The 19,451-nt window shown below is 56.4% G+C and overlaps 1 protein-coding gene across 1 annotated transcript; it reads right to left on the bottom strand.

Annotated features, from left to right (window-relative positions):
• Window positions 1-64: 64 nt before the first annotated feature.
• LOC133348322 (tricarboxylate transport protein, mitochondrial) lies at window positions 65-15,868 on the bottom strand. The gene is made up of 9 exons (XM_061561065.1): window positions 15,523-15,868; window positions 11,258-11,365; window positions 10,605-10,704; window positions 9,981-10,119; window positions 5,571-5,655; window positions 5,103-5,207; window positions 4,543-4,658; window positions 2,981-3,054; window positions 65-1,591 (listed from the first exon to the last, which is right to left on the bottom strand). The coding sequence occupies exons 1-9, from the start codon at window positions 15,851-15,853 to the stop codon at window positions 1,477-1,479; spliced, it is 1,173 nt and encodes a 390-aa protein (XP_061417049.1). The 5' UTR covers window positions 15,854-15,868; the 3' UTR covers window positions 65-1,476.
• Window positions 15,869-19,451: the final 3,583 nt, after the last annotated feature.

Raw genomic sequence — 19,451 nt, forward strand, 5'->3', positions numbered from 1 at the left:
GAGATGTGCGGATGCATCGGTGGCCTAAGTGGAGGAAGCACGCAGCATCGCACACGCAGGTGGGTCACTTCCGCGGATTTTTAAATCCACGTGTGTTTTTTAATAGTGTACAACACGCGAATGTTCCACTGTTTCAAGCAAATTAATTAACGTAATTACAACCACTAGCATTACCATCATCATCATCTCCAACATAATTTTCTATTCGCATAATTATTAAAATTCAGTGTCAATCGATGAACATTTAAAAAAGTCTTCGACTTATGCATTGCACACGCGTAATCGCATTGGTTCAATTTCCCACCATGCAAATAAATCATCCACCCGTTACCCCGTTACTTATACCTCGTTACCCGTTACTTGCACCTCGTTACCCGTACCCGTTACCTTTGCACCCCTGAAAATACCCACCCTGTCACGCCTCTTCCTAACCTACGGTCGCAGTCCGTTTAATCCCAGCACCAAAACCACACCACGTGCGGTTAAACATTCACCACGCCGAACCGCATCAATCCCTCTCCCCCATTCTCCTGCTCGACTCGCGAATCGATCACACGAGGACATCCTCCCTCGAGAGGGGGGCCAGGGGGTGGGCTGGGGGGGACAAGAAGGGGGATCGAGGGGACCTGGCTTGGACCTGTGGGATCTGTCAAGGTGTGCTACACAGCAGTGGCGAGTTTATATGAGACTTGGCGTGGTGGGGGGGGGGGGGCGAATTAACAATCGCGCTGTTTGTTGCTGTCCGTTTGGCGTTTTGTTGCCTTTGCTCGGCAACGGTGGTTTTAAAATACCCCCCTCTGCCTCCACACACGAACTCTGCCCCCTGTCGGAAGCAGCTTTGCCGGGTGATTCGGGGGGGGGGGGCACTCACGTTAAAGGTCAAGAGGTCAACCCAGCTAATGCCACTGTTACCACCACCACCATCACACACCCCGCTATCGCTCCCTTCCTTCTGCCAGATCCTGCAGCAGTGAATGCGCAAGGGACACCTCGCGACCTCCAAGATCTGCTCTTACAATCTCGTCCCCGACTCACGGAGTGTGTGTGTGTGGGTCTGTGTGTGTGTGGGGGTGTGTGTGTGTGTGGGTGTGTGTAGGTATGTGTGTGTGTGTGGGTCTGTATAGGTATGTGTGTGTGGGGGTGTGTGTGTGTGGGTGTGTGTAGGTATGTGTGTAGGTATGTGTGTGTGTGGGTCTGTGGGTCTTGCCCCCCATACGAAATGGTTGCCCCCCCCCCCTCTTCGTCTCGTGTCATAGAAGCCCCGTGGACGAGGACGGGCGCACCGCGCTGGGTCCAACATCCCCCTGGTGGTGGTGGTGGGGAGGGTGCGAGGCTGAGGATCCAAGTGCGACCCCTGTGAAGACGTGGGGCTCGCATGTGGGGGGCCGGAGCGGTGGAGGGGGGGGGGGGGGTTGTGGTGGGAGGGGTAGGTGGGGAAGAGGGAGGGAGGAAACGGAACGTTCCAGTGCCGGGGACTCAGTCGGTTTTCCAGACGCGGTTGAGGACCTTGACCACCTCGTCGTAGATGATGAAGACAATGGCTACATCCAAGCACACGCGGCCCAGGCGCGGCACCGTGCCCTTGTAGAACCTGGGGTGGGGGGCAGAGCAGGACGCGACAGGGGGGTGGTTAAAGGCGCAGCCCTGCAATTGCCCGATCGTGTGACTGCTGGCGGAAGGAGCTCAAGTCATAACCTCTAACCTCTGGCTAGACACTTCCACCGCGCCTTTCACCGGGAGGGCACGCGGGTCACGTGTCTCTGTCCTGCCATGGAGGCCGTGGCGGTGGCCGCTTCGTCAACCGCTCCGGGGCGGTGACCGCTCGCCGCTGCACAGATCTCTTCCAAAAGCGGGACACTAAAGATGACCCCCACCACCACCACACCCCCCCGCCACCCCCCCCCCACAAGGCAGTAACTACGGCCAACCCAACCGCAAAATGAACTACGCAGTTTGTATTCTGTTCAACTTCTTCTGCACCGTACGTAGCCAACCGTGCCAATCGGAGTCTGTGCATCGTTCTAATTCTGAGTCCGCTCTCCGGCGGACCGGGGAGCGTTCGTAGCGCTAATCCCTAAGCCAGGGGTTGGCAAACTGCGGGGCCGCGTGCGGTGCCTCTTTAAGGACCGCTCAGTGACGCGTCTCGTGTTCACCACACAGTGCGCATTGCGGCACTTGAAATATAGTTTTTTTTTCCCGAATTCGAAAAAACGGCTGTCCTTGTTATCTTGGTTTTTCCGACCCCTGCCCTAAGCTATCATTATCACCATCTCACAACAACAACAAGTGCCATTCGCCACTAAGTGGCGGTGACGTAACCACGGTGCTTGTGCCAGGCCATGTGCACTGTAAGGCCACGTGAAGTGTCGCACGTCCAGATGGCAGGAGGTCACGGGACAGACCCAGGTGCCATGGGTTGACTGACTGAGATGATTGGCAGATGCACCACCACCTGTGCACACCGTGTCAACCCGTACGGTTTAGCGCCGTATTCTTGTACGCAGGGAAACTGAGTTTACAGGTCCATACGGCGTACAGCCGTTTCAATACGGGCAACAAACATTTTGTTGTCTAATTGTTTGCGTTTCTCCCTTGTGATGGGACTTTGTAGGATGAACGTTGAGATTTGTAAGGGCACGGGGTGACCAATAAGGTCTGATTTGGTCTGTAATAAGGTACATACTGATAAGGGGTTGGCAGCTATATGGAAGGGAGGGGTGACGAGGCTAGGGAGACCGTGTTTTCGTTTAAGCTTAATCGAATCGTCGATTAACTTTCGTTTCGCTTGCTCTGTCTCCATCAGCGTCAGCCAACCACGCTCCGTCCCATTCATGAATCCCGTGGGAACGCGACACGTGACATTTTCGTGCGACGAGTCTCAAACACTCGACGGGTAAACCGTGAGCGCAAGAAGATCAATTCGTAATCGATTGGTCGGTTCCCGTCGACGACTCTCCCTGGGTGCGATGCGTAAACCCACGCTTTGGCTCCCTCCTTGGTGGCGATCTGGTAAGCGCAGTCCCACGTGCTCTTGTACTTGTGCGCATCCAGGCCCTGCCAAGGGGTCACGGTCACCAACAGGTCAAAAACAGGTTACCAACAGGTCACCGCGGACAATGTTTTTAAAAATTTTACCAAGTAAGGGCACATTGAGCTGCACGGCTTTTTTTCAGAAGCGACCTGGCCGCAAATTAACGAAGTGGCTTATCGTGCGGGAATGTAGAGCCGGCAAATACTATGAACGCGTGACGTTGATTTTAAATGTAGAGGGAAAAACTGGGGGACCCCGAGAAAAATCCACGCGACCACGTGGAGACACGCGCAGATTCCAAATATACAGCAGCAGGCGTCAGGGCCGGGATAGAACCCACGCCCTCCTGTAAACCAGGCGAGGTAGTTAACATCTCCGAGCTACCGCGGCGCCCGATGTCACCGATGCACTCCACCACCACGCCCCGGGGCCATCGCTTCCTTCCTCCTGCCGGATCCCACAGCAGCGGTCGAGCGATGTACGCCTGGCCGCGAAGGGCTTGGTCTCGCCGCTGCACTCCAAACTCTGACCCTAGCTCTAAACCTAAACCAATAACCCTGAACTGTGAACTCTGACCCCAAACCTAAATCCTAATTCTAACCCGAAGCCATAACCTCTAACCCTTGTCTAAAACCCTAAACTCTAACCTAAAATCCTAACCCCACTTCTTAACCTTGACCCTAAATAATTAATCTGTCTCTAACCTTAACCACGAGCCCTGACGGTACACATAACGCTTAACCCTAACCTCGAAACTCTAAACCATAACCCTACTCGCTAACCCTAACGCCTAAAGGCGACATCCAACTCTGACCTTGAATCTTGAACCCCTAAACTTAACCGACCCCAACCACGCGGTTCACCTCGCAGCGCAACGGGGCCCCCTGGCGGCCAAAGGAGTAACCGCGACACCGCGAAGTCAACGATCATCATCAGCAGGAGCAGCAGCATTATCATTATAAGCACCATCATTTGCATCATTGTCATCAGCAGCAGCAATCGACAGCACCATTATAATCACCGTTATCATAATCAGCAGCATCAGAACCATCGTTATCATCATCATCAACGTGACCATCATAATCTTGGGGTTTTTCGGTAAAGTCACGTAGGTAAAAAAATTTAATTAATCAAAGTAGAATAAAATACAATTAATTTAATTTTTTTACCTACGCGACTTTACCGAAAAAACCCAAGAATATGAATCCTTGCAGTCACGAAAGCTTCAAATCTAGAAGTGACCATCATCAGTTTGGGCGTCTTTACAAGCACCATCGGTACCATCCACATCATCAGCATCATCCTCATCCGCAGCAGCACCATCAGCAGCACCATCATCATGATAGGCAGCGCCATCATCATGATAGGCATCACCATCACCATCAGCAGCAGCAAGTCTTTATTCACGGCTAGTTCTAATGGACCCTGGGGAAGTGGGGGTGTTGGGGGAGTCTGGGGTAACGGGGGGAGCCCCCCTAGGGGAGCCCGGTGGAGTGCGTGGAGGGTCTCACCTGCATCCTGGTTTTGACGACGTCGAGGGGGGTGTTGCCGAACACGCTCGCAGCTCCCGCTGTAGCCCCGAAGACCCCCGTCACCAGGGGGTTCATGGGGCGATTGGGGTCATCGCCTGGACGGGGTTCGGAGGCGGGGTGGGGTGGGGGGAGGAGAGGGAGGGAGATAGGGGGGGGGAGTTCGAGTTTTGTTGAACGAGGTGAGGACTCAAGCGTCGAGGAGGGAGCGGTCGTCGGTTTTGAACGAGTGACCTGGGCCATCCAAAATGATGAAAGCGATACAAAGAAACAACAACAACTGCACGTGGCGTTGGGGTTCGGGATAGAGTTCGGCCTATGGCTAGAGTTGAGGTTAAAGTTCTGCTTGGGATTGGAAGTATCGTTGGGGTTCGGGTTAGGATGAGGGATTAGAATTGTGGCGATAGTTAGACTTGGGGTCAGTATTCGGGTCAATATCAGTGTTGGGGTTGATGTTGGGGTTAGGCTTAAGAGTCGTCGGGTCTCTGCGTGAGTGACCCCCCCGCCTCCCCGGCCCCCCGCCCCCACCGCGCTCCGCCCACCTCGGTACCAGTTGCGTAGTGACGTCATGACGTAGAAGCGGATCGCCTGGTTGCTGCCCTGCTTGAGCACCGTGGCGGTGAGGCCCTGATAGGTGCCCCGCACACCTGGTGAGCACACAGGTGCGGGGGGGGGGGGGTACAGGTGAGCGCACGGGTGAGTATACAGACGAATATACAGGTGAGTGCACAGGTGAGAAGATAGACTCAGAGTAGCCAACGGGTGGGGCTGCGGGTGAGAGTACGGGTGAGTGCACAGGTGAGTGTACAGGTGATTGTACAGGTGAGTGTACAGGTGAGTGCACAGGTGAGTGTACAGGTGAGTGCACAGGTGAGAAGATAGACTCAGAGTAGCCAACGGGTGGGGCTGCGGGTGAGAGTACGGGTGAGTGCACAGGTGAGTGTACAGGTAAGCGTACAGGTGAGTGTACAAGTGTGCTCGAGGGGGGTCAGTGGTGAGCATATTCTCACCCTCTTGGCGCACGATCTCCCGCACGCCGTGGAAAAAGCCCCTGTACTTGGGGTTGGGTGAGCACTGGTCGTGGATAAATTTGACCTGCGGGGCGGAAAGTACACACACGTGTACACACACGTGTACAAGGACCCGCGCACGTGTACACACGTGTACACACACGTGTACACACGTATACAACAGAGACGCACGCGCATGTGTACACACAGATTTACGAGCAATCACCACTAACAGCAGCATCATCGTCATCAGCTGCAGCATCTTAGTCATCGTCATCATCATCAGCAGCAAACAGCACAATGTATATGTAGGAGCACAGAGCTTGGGCACTCGTTGGTAGCGCGCGTTCTGGCTGCGTTGGCGCTCGTCTGTAGATTGCCGCGCCTCTGAATGCACAAATGTGCGGCCTCGTCTCGAGCTGTGCGGGGAGACCCCAACGACGCGAGGCCGTCGACTGCGCGGTGACGGCGGCGAGAAGTCGCGGGGGAACGAACGGACGGACGGACGGACGGACGGACGGACGGACGGACGAACGAACGAACGAACGGACGGACGGAATGAATGGAGTCAAGCGAAAGCGATTGGGGGGGGTGCGAGCGGGGTGGGTGGCGGGAACTGGGATGGCGAGCGGTACAAGCGGAGGAGGTGGAGCGAGGAGGAGGAACGGCATTGGAGAAGATTTGTGTCAAGTGTGAGGAAGAGGAACGAGGAGGACGATGATGATGAGGAGCGATACGGAGACACAGGAGGAGTGTGGAGAGTGAGGATTTGGAGGTGATGGGGGGGGGGGGCAGGGAGAGTAGGAGGGATGGGGGGAGGAGGGGGCCTGTGTCAGCTAAAACAGCAGCAAGGTCAATCAGCAGCGGAGGGCGCAGGAGGAGGAGGAGGGAGGGAGGAGGGGGGGAGGGAGGGCGCAGGAGGAGGGATGGAGGGCGCAGGAGGAGGGGGGGAGGGCGCAGGAGGAGGAGGGCGCTCGCTCTACGGGACGAGTGGCGGCCCTCGCGAGCTCCGAGCGGGGGGGGGGGCTTCTCCACCCCAGCCCCACCCTCCCCACCCAGCCCCTCCCCACCCTCCCCACCCAGCCCCTCCCCACCCCTCCCTCCCCTCCCCACCCAGCCCCTCCCCACCCTCCCCACCCAGCCCCTCCCCACCCCTCCCTCCCCTCCCCACCCAGCCCCTCCCTCCAGACCCAGCTCCTCCCTGCACGACGGACGGGCGGACACAATAATCCCCTGTGGGCTGGTGTAATAACCAGAGGTTCCTACCAGTATGACTTTTAAAACATTGTTTTAAATAAAAGAACACCCGCGATGAAGAACCGAACCTACTGTGGCCAGGTCCAAAGAGCCTCCACCGCTTCACACCGCCACAGGATCCAAAGTCCCGCAGCTATCAACACCACCGCACCGTGACCCCTCAACCTCTACCTCAGCTCTTGTCGCACCCCTAAGCACCACCTCAATGCCCTGATCGTTATGCCACCGAGGAGCGAGCGAGTGAGTGGTTGATGATGCGGTGGGGGGCGGTGGCGTAGCGGTTAGCGCTACGAACCCGGCTATGACTGGAGTTTGATTCTCGTTTACGGCCAACACCGGTGGCGATTATCTGAACCGGTCCTGGGCCTCCCCTAGGTCGACTCGGCCTCAATTGAGTACCTGGTGCGGTGTGTAAACATCGCCACTAGGGAGATAAAGGCGGCCGGGCGTGGTGGTGTCCAGCCACCTCCTCGTGTGCAGTGCCGGCCTTCATAGGTGCTCGCTAACAGCACTTGCCCCAACAGTTGGTTAAGGCTACACGGGGGATCTTTGTCTTTTGGTGGTTTACAGAGATTAGCGCGCCGCGTTGTGAACCGGGCGACCCGAGTTTGATTTCCGGCCCCAGCTAAAACCAGGGGCACTCAAGCGAAATCTGAACGGGTCCTGAACGCGTCCACTCCCCACCACAACAGCTTCACCAATCCGCAACGACGGGCGTGGTGAAGTATAGCCACACAACCTCCTGTGACCGGTGTGGCATCGGGGAGGCGTTCATCTATCAGCCGCAGCGGCAGCAGCAGCAGTAGCAGCGGGAAGGCCCCGCTCCCGAGTCTCGAGTCTGGTTCAGAGGAGGCTCGGTGCTTAACATTCGGGATGTTTGGTCGATTTCTCTCTTTTATCAAAAGGGGCAGGAGCCGGAAAAACATCCCGGGAAACAGCGCTCCAAGTTCCACACAGATGGGTTCACAGACCCACTCGCTGCGAAGACCATCGCCCGGCGAGGTTTGATACGCTCGCGAATCTCGGCGTGATCCGGCAACTCCTTGCCTGGATCACAGTCCACCTCGCCCGGATGCAGCTTTACATATTTATTTATTGTATTTAACCCCACAAACAACGACCAAGGGATCCGCGCCGATGTTGTTTGTTTGTCGGGTCATCACCGCGCCGTCGAGATGTTAACTACGTCGCCTGGTGTACAGGAGGTCGTGGGTTCGATACCGACCCTGACGCCTGCTGTATATTTGGAGTTTGCGTGTCTCTCTCTCATCATCATCACCACAGTGGCTAGGAGATGTTAACTACATCGCTTGATATGCAGGAGGTCGTAGGTTCCATCCCGACCCTGACGCCTGCTGTGTATTTGGAGTTGGGCACGATGTCCGACGTTTCGCTCCTCGTCGTGCTCGGGGGAGCTCATCCGGGAAGTTCCATCATTGCCGGCACGGCGCGCGGTACGAACTGAACCGACGACCCCGAGGGTGACCTCATCGCCCAAGTCGGCAGGGAGTGGTGCGCGGCTCCCTACGTCACAACAGTGGCCACGCCACGTGGGGGGGGGGTGGCTAATGTACGTATCCCCCCACCCCCTCAGCCCCCCCCCCCGGCCCCTTTCTCTCCAACTCTCTGGAGTTTTTGCTCCGCCGCTTCTTGCGCAACCCACAAAGCCACCGCCGCCTCCCCCGCCCGATAATCAGAGCCACACAGCGCGCGTGGAGGTCACTCGGACAGAAAGTGAGACCCGGGCACCGTCAACAGCGGCCACGCCAACGTGGTCATGAAATAAAGCCACGGCATGTGAGTGGTGCCAGCCACGCGACCAGCCAGCCAGACGCCAGCCCTAAACAATTAGCCAGCCACGAGCCCGAATCATAAGCAATGTAGCACATCTTTTTCGATTTAAAGCTTTCGTGACTGCAGGGATTCATCTTCTTGGTTCTTTCGGTAAAGTCACGTAGAAGGGAAGTAATATGTTTTATTTTTATTATTTTATTACTTCCCTTCGACGTGACTTTACCGAAAGAACCAAGAAAATGTAGCACATCGTCTAATCTCCGGTTGGATATGCCCCTATATAGATCTATATGTAAAACAGCTCAAGCCACGCCCACTCTGAAAACAGACGCCGCTGCTCCTCCGTGCTGCTCTCTGCTGTTCGCTCCTTCCTGTTTATCCTCGTTTCTTCCCTCCCCTCTCATCATCCCCTTCGACATCTTGGCCTGGTCATCCCTCCCTCCCTCCTCTCTCCTCATCCAGAGCCGTGCCCTCATCTTTGTCCGTCTCGGGGACTTCCGTCTAGGCCATCCCTTCCCTTTCCCGCTCCTTTCTCTTTTCCCCAAACATTACATCCTTGACATAATACTCCCCTTCTCAGCTGCCGTGGCCATGGGTAAAAGTTTATGTTCTATTATCAGTTCTTTAACCACAACAGATACGACTGAGCTCGTCCTTATGCCACTCGTTAATGATCAGCGATGCGATGAGGGCCGGGGTCAAATTTCATCCGAGTGTTGGCACGGGGGCGACATTCCAGAGGCGTGGACGCTGGACTGTGGCGGGCCCCATGCTTTCGCTAGCACGGGGGGGGGGGGGGACACAAAGACAAAGACGGCCCCGTGTAGCCACCACGAACTGTTGGGTCAAGCCCTGTTAGCGAGCACCTCTTAAGGGCGGCTCAGCGAAATTGGAGGGCGGCTGTGGCGCAGGGGGCCTACCGCACTGGGGCGAAGTGGCGAGTGGTATCTGACCTAGTCACGACCAGCCCCACGCCTCCTTCCCCCTAGGTCGGCTCAGCCTCTAATGAACACATGTCACGGTGTGGTAAAACGTCAGCAGCGCTGGGGAGACAAAAGCGGCCCGGTGGTGCTGGCCAGTCCTCTACTGCCCCCCTCTCCGCCCACCCCCCAAAAACGAACTGCTTCCTTACGTAAATTCACCCCAACAATCTGCGAACTGTCATCTTTAGCGTCGCCCCACCCGGCACGCCCCATCCGGCACGCTTCACCCGGCACGCCCCACCCGGCACGCTTCACCGTCTGGCTCTGCGAGAGCGGCGGGGCCCTGGCCACGGCTTACACGCGCGTCTCAAGGAAGGTGCACCCAGCCTGGCACCGAGCGCCTTGGCCACGTCGCGGCCACCGAGCCCGCCCTCACCTTGACGGTCTCCATGGGGCACACGACCACCACGGCCTCGGCCACGCCGGCCCCGAGTCCACACAGGAGGCTCCGCGTGCTGTTCAGGGTCCCGTTCTCATCCCGCATGTGGTTGCTCAGGAACTCGAACATCCCGAACCTGGGGGCCGGTGGTGGAGCGGGAGGGGGGGGGGGGGGTGGCGGAGAGGGGGGGGGGGATGCAGGGAGAGGGTTCGTGGCAGTCATGGAGGTCATCATCGTGAACCTCCCCTATCGATGATCGATTATCACAAACTTTTAATCATCGTCGTCATCATAATCGTCGGCCGTGATCTAAATATGGATTCATCGTTATCAAGTGATGATTCATCATGCATATCGACTCATCGTTACCATCACCATCTTCTGATATTGATTCATCATCTCATCATAAAACATATTGATTCATTATCATTACCATCATCATCAATTAGCCGTGGTCTGTCCACTGCTGGACGAAGGCCTCCCTCGCAGGGCTTCTTGCGGAGACCGCAGGTGTGCGTCAATGTGCGGATCGGCCCTCAGGGAAATGTTTCACAGCGCCTGATCTCAGGGGGTCTCGGGGTCGCGGGGGTGTGCGGGAAGGGGTCCCCCGTGGACACTCACCTGACCGCCGCCTTGGGGATGGAGCCGTAGAGGAGGGAGCTGAGCCCCCGGTAGAGACCTTTGACCCCATGACCCCGAACCGTCTGACCCACGCAGTCGCCTGCGGCATAGCATGTATGACGGAGGGGGGGGGGGATGGAGGGGAGGGGAGGGGTTGGGGGTCAGGGTAGGGGGAGTATGTTCATGCACTTGTAAAAGTGAGTTCACCTGTAGCCGCACCTGTGTGCGACACGTGCACGTGTGTGTTCAGCGTAAGGGCACACACGTGCACTCAACGGCGCACACTCCTCGTGTTGAGGGCAGCGCACGTGTGCGTCACGGTGTTGCTTGTGAAGTGTGCGTGCGCGTTTTTGTTGTTTTTAAAGCACGCGCGCGTTAAGTGCCAAGGCGCAACGCTCGCGGTGAGTGCTCGCGCACGCGCGCGCGCGTCAAATGCACGCGCGCGCCAAGCGCAAATGGACCGCGTGCAAAACGCGTGCTCGGTGCTTAATCGCACGTGTTAGTGCGTTCAGCGTCAAGCGTCAGCGCATCACACTCGCCGAGTGCGATTCCGTCCAGGGTTCTCGGTGCACGTTCAGCGTGATGTTGAGTGCAAGGTGTGCACAATCGGTGCTAATAGTGTGCGCGCTAAGCGAAGGCGTGTGGGGCCCCACCGATGCCCCGGTACCGCGGGGGGTTCGCCTTCTCGTCCAGCTGGAGCTGCGTCTTCACGTACTCCGTGGGGAACGTGATGCAGATCTCGATGCCCCCCGCGAGGCCACCTGCGATGCCAGCGGAGTGGCGGGGCAGGGGAGGAGGGGGGACAACGTGACCTCGATTAACCCACATCACCCTTGTCAGCCACGTGACTTCAATCATTCAATTATGAAAAATAAGAAGAGGTTTTATCCTTTCTGGCAATACAACAGGAGGCGTTAGAAGATGTTCAGACACCAAATAGGAAGCTTTTTCAAGGAATCAAGTCAGCAAACAAACATGCTCTGATTACAATAATGTATATCCATTGTCTTTGAAACTGATTGGCATACACCAGAGACAGCCTTCTTCTTGGCCTTGTCTCGCCGGTGTGGGACCAGATACTTTGATACCAGCAAAAAGGTCCCGTAGACCTCGAGTGTGGCAATGCAGCAAGGCAGAGTGAACACGCCACCAAATGAATTGCCTGTAAAGGGGGAGTGACGGTGACCCTCTGATACGAACGAAATTATGGATTTTTTTATTTTTTCTCTCTCTACTTTCCCACGTGCGAATTCCAAGTTTCCTGTTCGGCGTCGAGTTGCTCGCGAGACGGAGAGATTCTCCACGTGGGGCCCTCGCGCCCGGCGAGCGAGCAGCGCCCAGCGTCGTGTCAGGCAGCCTCCCCGGAAGATGACACCGTAGAACTACAACTGAAGTCAGCGAAGAAGACATTCTCATCTGCACTTTGAGCGCACCTCAAATATTCCTCGCACAGCCTCGAACTGTTGGGGGGGGGGGGTACGAAGTGGGAGGGGCGGGGGGGGCAAGTGCCAGAACGACGCCCGGCCGCCTTTGTCTCCCCAGTGGCTATGCATTACACCATGTACTCATTTTAGGCTGATCCAGGGCCCACTCGCCACTGAACCTAGCCGTGACTGGGAATCCAACTCAGGTAGCAGGTTTGGTAACGCAGAGCATTAACCACTGCGCCACCGCTCCCGATATATGTTAAAGACAAATATCATACGTATAACCTGAACAGACTGATGAGGCAAGTGCTGTTAGTGCGCGCCTATGAAGGCCGGCACAGTACACGAGTGTGTGGGCGGCAAGCACCACGCCCGGCCGCCTTTGTCTCCCGAGGGACGATGTTTACACACCGCTGCAGGTACTCATTTGAGGCTGAGTCGATCTAGGGGGCGCCCAGGATCGGCGTTGGCCGTGGAAGTTCACACACGCGCGCACAACGTAAAACTGTAGGCTTACACGCGTGTGCATTTAATGTTTACTAATGCGATTAATAAACCAATTTCTGGCCCGTCAATCATCCACCGTTGCGTGGGTCGGCCCGGGCACACAACTCGTTCACTCGGCGTGGCGCAGCTCAGGGCTGCTAGCAGGGAGTTCAGCTTCGGTTGGGCCCCGGAGTGAGGAAGAGACCGGAGCCGGGGTCCCGGTTCGCGCCCGTGGCCGCCGGCTCCGGAGACCGGGAGGCTCCGGCTACGTGTGGCAGCTGCCCTGGGATGACCCCTCCCCTCCCTCGGCCCTCTCTCTCTCTCTTTTTTTTACGGTCAGAGGAAACAAGAAGATGCTCGGTGTAGTCGGCACTTTGCTTCGTTCATCATTTCGTTTTTTTAATGCTTTGCTTTATGTAACCCCCCCCCCCCCCCACTTTTAAATGAAAGATTTAACAAAAGATTTCTCGCTATGCTCTCCTTACCCATTCCCACTCGCTCTACCCCCTCTCTCTACCCCCTCCCCCTCTCTACCCCCTCTCTTCCTACTCCATGTCGCTCTCTCTCTCGCTCTCTCTCTCTCACTCCCTCCCTTGCCTCCCATCTATCCCTATCACCTTCCCGTCTTCCCTATCTCTCCCTCCATCTCTCCATCTTCCCTCGCCCACTTTCTCCCCAACCTCCCTTCACATGTCCCCATCTTCTACTCCCCTCCTTCACCACCCCCCCTCTTCCTGTCCTCCCTCCCTCCCCGCGGCCTCCACATCTCCCTAACTCACTCGTTCCCTCCCCCTCCTTCCCCCCCCCCTCCCTCCCCTGCCTCCCTCGCCTCCGCGTGTCGCCAGCTCAGCTCGTTGAGCCCCGGGCGAGTTCCCCCGAAACGCGGCAGGACAGGGAGCGGTGGGGAAAGGGTTGCGGATTTGGGGGTTAAATTCGCTGCGTCAGACTCGGTGCCTAGCCCCTGCCGTCGGGACAAGTTCTGCGGGTCACATTCCGTGCTTCGGGGGATTGTGGCCGTGGTTTCGCGGCTGCCATCAGGGGGGTGCAGACGGTTCTGCGTCGTCGAATCAGCAGCGGCTGCGTGATTCGGTATGCTGTGGCGAGGTGGGTCTGATTCTGCAGGGGGTGTGCGTTGTGGGGTGTGTGGGTTCTGTGTGTGTGGAGGGACGCGGGTGCTGCCCACCAACCCCCCCCCCCACCCCGTGTGTCGTGCCGGTGCTCGCGAACAGCACTTGCCCCAGCAGTCTCTTAAGGCTATACGGGGGAGGGGTCTTTGTCTATGTTTTGTTGTGTGTTTGTGTGTGTAGCGGTGTGTTTGTACATGAGTGTGTCTATGTCTGTCCCCGTCACCTTCGACACTTGGCACTCAAAAGCGCACACCTAGCCTGGCACAAGCGCTGTGGTGACGTCACCGCCCCTGCGTGTTGTCGTGTTGGGGTGTCGCGAGTGCGTGGCGGTCTGGTGGTTGTCGCGTCTCGCGCGCACACCCCATGTGGTCCGCGGTTTTTGTTCTCGCTGATGACCTTTGACCGCGATCGGGCGACGCTCACGCGACCCCGACTGAGATTTCACCCCGCCCCTCCAACCCTCGCCCCTCCACCCCCATCAATGCAAATACCGGCACAGGTTAGCGCCCCACGTGACGTGGCCCTGTGCGTCACGTCACCTGTTCTGACACTTTCACTATGAACGCGAGCAGTTTACCTGCTGTGCCGACGACAAAGACCCCCGTCTAGACTTAACAGGCAAGTGCTGTGAACGAGCAGCACCTATGAAGTCCGGAAAAGCACACGATGGGGGGTACCCAACACCACGCACGGCCGTCTTTGTCTCCCTTGTGGCGATGCTTACACATCGCAACAGGTACTCGCGTCGCCGGGTTTGTAGCGCAGTGCGCTAACCGTTGCGCCACCGCTCCTCACAAACAGCACAACAGTAACCACTAAATTTCGATTTAAAGCTTTCGTGACTGCAGGGATTCATCTTCTTGGTTCTTTCGGTAAAGTCACGTAGAAGGGAAGTAATAAAATAATAAAAATAAAACAATAATTATGTTTTATTTTTATTATTTTATTACTTCCCTTCTACGTGACTTTACCGAAAGAACCAAGAAGAAGTAACCACTAAGTGTGGCAGTCCCGTCACCGCGGCGCTAGTGCCAGGCTAGGTGCACGCTGAGGCCGTCACGGGGCAGGCCCAGGTGGTATGGGTTAAATGCTGGAGATGGCTGGCACATGCACTCGACTTATAGACACGCACACATATACAAAGACACATTCAGACTGATCGTACACAAGCACGAACATACATTGGACAGATACTTGGACACACACAAAGATAGACACAGACACGTGGGCGCAGAGACACACATGGAGACAGAGATAGGTACACACAGAGACATGCACAGACAAGTACGTATAGACCTTCAGATACACACACACCTGCAAGACACTCACACACGCACCTGTAGAGACACACATACAAAAAAAAGATCCCCCGTATAGCCTTAACAGACTGTAGGGGCAAGTGCTGTGGCCAGCACCACGCCCGACCGCCTTTGTCTCCCCAGTGGCGATGTTTACACACCGCACCAGATACTCATTTGAGGCTGAGTCGACCTAGGGGAGCCCCAGGACCGGTTCAGATAATCGTCACCGGCGTTGGCCGTGAGCAGGAATCGAACCCGGGTCGCCAGGTTCATAGCGCAGCGCGCTAACAACTACACTACCGCTCCCCTACATACGCGCCTGTAGAGACACACACACACACCTGCAAAGACACGCGCACCTGCAGTGACACCCACACTCACCTTCATATACACGAACACCTGCACACACCTTCAGATACACACACATCTGCAGAAACTCATACACTTGTAGACACTCACGCACCTGCACACACACACACCTGCAGATACACACACACCTGCAGACACACACACACACGCCCCTGCAGATACACACACCTGCAGACACACACACACACCTGCAGACACACACACACACCTGCAAGAATCGCTTTCCCCGGGTGCGTGAGCTTCGCTTTCCCAGCGGGAGCCGCCGCCGCCAGACACCGCGGCCTCGCGAAGGGGTCCCGGTGCCGGGCACCCTCCTCCCCCATGACCGCGACAGCCCTCGCTCCCTGCCGGGGCCCCGTCGCCTCCAAACTCCTTCCAACAGCGCCGCTCGCCTCCCGAGACATGCGGCGCGCTCCTCCGGTCTCGCGCGCTTCCCTCTCTGGCCCGGTGCCGCCGATGAAGCCGTCGAGACTTTGCGTGCGTGGCCGGATCAGCCTCCCCCCACCACCCACACCACCATCCCTGGACCCCGCCTCCATTCCAGCAGCAGTATGGGGGCCGGGTTGTAGTGAAGGGGGTGGTTGGTAGTGGTTGTTGGAAGTTGAGGGGGGGGGGGTGGCGGTAGTGCAGCGTTTAGCGCGCCGCGCTACGAACCCGGCGACCCCGAGTTTGATTCGCGCTCACGTCAAACCAACGCGGGTGGTGACGATGACCCTGAAACCGGGACGCGAACCTCCTTGGAGTCTAAAACGTGAGCAATGGGGGGACAAAGGCGGCCGTGAGTGGTGCTGGCCATTCACCCCTTCGTACGCCATATCGGCTTTAATAGGTGCTCACTTACAATACTTGCCCCAACAGTCGGAAAGGGATATAAGGGGTGGGGGCGAGGGTGGCAGTGGTTCGACCAGCAGTAGCCCGTCATGCGAGCCCAGCACACACATGTGCTTTGGGTTAACCGTCCCGTGACCTCCGTGACCGAGAGCCGTCCACGCTCCACGTGACGTCAATGTGCATCGAGACCGGCACAAGCGCCGCGGTGACGTCACCGCCAATTGGTGGCGAATTAAGTCGTATTGTTGTTGGTGGCGGTGGTGGTTTTTGTGGTGGTGGTAGTGGTTGAGGTGGAATCCACACACGCGGGCGTCATGACCGCGTCACGCGTTCAGTGGCTCGCGGGTCATTCGCTGTACTGTGGACTAATTTCCTCCTGCCATAAGAATGTGGAGTTGACGCCGTTGAGTCGGGGATGTGAACCGTAAGTGAGAGCCACCCTACGCTCGTTAGTGCAGAGGACATAAGCTGGACGGGGACTTCAGAGTTATTTTTTCTCAGCAAAAAATGTTGACTTTATATTTGCGTGGGCCGACCCCACATGGCCCTTACGAAAACTTTGTCTCGGGCCGTTGCAAAAGCTGCAACCGGCATTAATGCCACAAATTCAAGTGTTGCTGTCAGCTGCGACCGGCAAAAACACACACACTTTTACCGAGATCAATTACGGCCAGTGTCCCCGGCTAAACTTTCTGACCGAAAAAGCTGCGACCCCAAATATTAACACACTCGCCTTTTGCCCGTCCAAGGACGGGTGTATTGCAGTAAATCTGAAACTTGCAAGCGAAAAGCAGAGCGTGACGTAATATTCATCGCATCCATTCGTGTGCAATTTGTAAAGGCTGCGGTGACACAGACCTATTTCATTTCAAGGTTATAATCCCTTGTTCATCATGACGTCCTTTTTACTTTGATGTCTCAACAGCGTTAGAGAGATCGCGTGACGTGAGGGTTCTGCCTTTGTCGTGAGGGTTGTGAGTTGACGCTGAGGAGGGGGCGCCTCGCCCCCCATGTGGAGTGACGTCACCTCATGATTATTAATGAGGGGGGAGGGTGCTCCATGTGGAGTGACGTCACATGTTAATGATTATTAATGAGGGGAGGATGGTCGACGAGGAGTGACGTCACGAGCGTTGCACACAGACATCCTTAGCTCATTATAGTAGCTAATAATGGGGGGAGGACGTCACCTGCTCATGGTTATCAATGAGGGGGGCTGTTCGATGTGGAGTGACACTTGCGCATGATTATTAGTGAGGGGGGGGGGGGGAGTACTCCATATTGAGCGACGTCACCCGCTCATGATTATTGAGGGATCGGGGGGGGGGGGTGTCCATTTGGAGGACGTCACCAGCTAATGAATATTAATGAGGGGGGGCTGTCAATGTGGAGTGACGTCACGCGCGTTAAGCACAGACATTCCTGGGTGATTATATTCGGTAGGGCAGAGTCGGTCGCACGGGCTTCAGCCGGGTCACTTGGGGCGGTCACGCGGCCGCCGGTTCGCTGTGGAGTTTTCCATTTAGAAATCTGCAGAAGCACGAAGGGGGCCGTACTCGTGTCTGGCTCTGCTGCCGGGGGGGGGGGGGGCAAGGGCCGCTCCTGCTTCCGCGCAAGTTTATTTATTTATTTCCGTGCCAATTTGAATTCCACTTAAAAGTAAAACATTAGCGGTGTCCGTCTCTACGGACCCGTGCTGGGAACGCCCCGGGAGAGAAAGGGGTTTGGCACACGCTGGGCATCGTGACCCAGAGGTCTGTCCAGCCGCTCAAAGCACAGCACAATCTCGATTTTGCATGCGTGCGAGCGACCTTTGCCTGCGAGGATTGTAAAGTTGCAATTGCACATTCATGGGGTAGGGGGGTGCAGAGATCACATTTGTCCAAAATGCCGGTGTTTTTGGGATTAGATCGCATAAATAAACGTCGCTAAACCCGCCACAGCCAATTAGTAAGGCTTGTCACGTAAACAGAACATGCCAATTCGTTATTAGGATAGCACACCAGTGTGAAGAGCAAAGCCACAACATTTACAATCCTAGTACTTGTAAATGTTGTGGCTTTGCTCTCCAACACACCGGTGTGCTGTACTCGTGTCTCGACATCGCTGGATGGCACCAGGCTGTAAGTGCCGTGCCGGCCCTACAGGTCGCGTTGTGTGGGTGCCGACCAAAGGGGAAGGTCGTGAGCCATGTCACTCTGGTTGACCCGGGAGGACACGTGACCGGTTAAGATGACAGAGGGGCCCCCGAGAGGGGGCTGGGGTCACGTGATTGGGACCCAGGTCCTTCCCGATGGTTCTGGAAGGTGGAGTCCCGAGAGGGACCGGGGTTGTTTATCCTGGGAACAGAACCCTTCTCTCCGATCTATGAGTCTTACAGCACGTGGACCCGGGCAGATGCTGTTGGTCCCAGGTCCGCCGTAACAGTCACGCGGTAACTCGTGTAGCTAGCCGGGTGGAAACCACCCGAGGTTGTTTTTTCTGTTAAGGGAACGTTACCCCGTGTGTTGGAACTAAATAAATGCGCTGCCTCCAAAGTCTACATCTGCGACTCAGTTGAACACACTACACTCGTCACAGATTGGCACGTTATGTTCACGCGACAAACCTTACTAATTGGCGGTCAGGTGGTGTGGCGGGTTTAACGACACATTTACGCGACCCAACCCAAATCAACCTGTATTATTGATATTGGGTCGCGAAAGCCTAGTACGTGTTAAACTGACATTGGTCCAAACTGACACTCCCCCCCCCGCCTCTTTACGATCGTAAAATAGTGGGGGCCAGGACGGCCAGTGACGATCGCCGATGTTTATGGACTTTTGTGGAGTCATCTCGGGTGGACGCCACAAAAAGGACTCGGGCCTGGACACGTGGAATGGCGACCGGTCCCGACTAAGCGTTCTCAGGTGCGGTGAGCACACGCCTCGTGACCCGGCAATTCAGAGGTACAAGGGCCGAGAGGAATTACCCAGATATGAAACTGGTGGCTGCGGGCCAACCAGCAGATTGCAGCAAGTGGTTTAATGAACCCACGTGTGTGTGGACCTGTAAATGTTATCCGCTCCTGAGGGCAAGTTTTTCCTCCAGATCCATTCAGTTTCCTCCCACTTGCCGTTTAAACCGGAAATGGCCAAACGTCTAAAATGTGCAGCCTTTCCGTGCCCTGGCAATGGCGAGGCCGAGGACTGCACGTGCAGTTCATACGCGGGGCTTAAGTTTGTCGCCGAATATGTTCTGCGTCGACTGCAATCGACCTGGACAGAGGAGCGTAAAGTAGCCAGAGCGGACAGCAAGGGGCCGAAC

The sequence above is a fragment of the Lethenteron reissneri genome, chromosome 27 (genome assembly GCF_015708825.2).
Source record: "Lethenteron reissneri isolate LAM-NWPU_2019-01 chromosome 27, ASM1570882v1, whole genome shotgun sequence".
Lineage (NCBI taxonomy): Eukaryota > Metazoa > Chordata > Hyperoartia > Petromyzontiformes > Petromyzontidae > Lethenteron > Lethenteron reissneri.

Bases quoted from the DNA above. Each gene is read 5' to 3' on its own strand.
- LOC133348322 (XM_061561065.1), bottom strand. From the start codon at position 15,853: ATGGAGGCGGGGTCCAGGGATGGTGGTGTGGGTGGTGGGGGGAGGCTG. The intron at 11,366-15,522 runs GTGTGTGTGTGT...CTGGCATCGCAG, and splicing joins GGGGAAAGCGATTCTTGCAG to GTGGCCTCGCGGGGGGCATC. The intron at 1,592-2,980 runs GTGGGTTTACGC...CCCCCACCCCAG, and splicing joins ACCAAGGAGGGAGCCAAAGC to GTTCTACAAGGGCACGGTGC.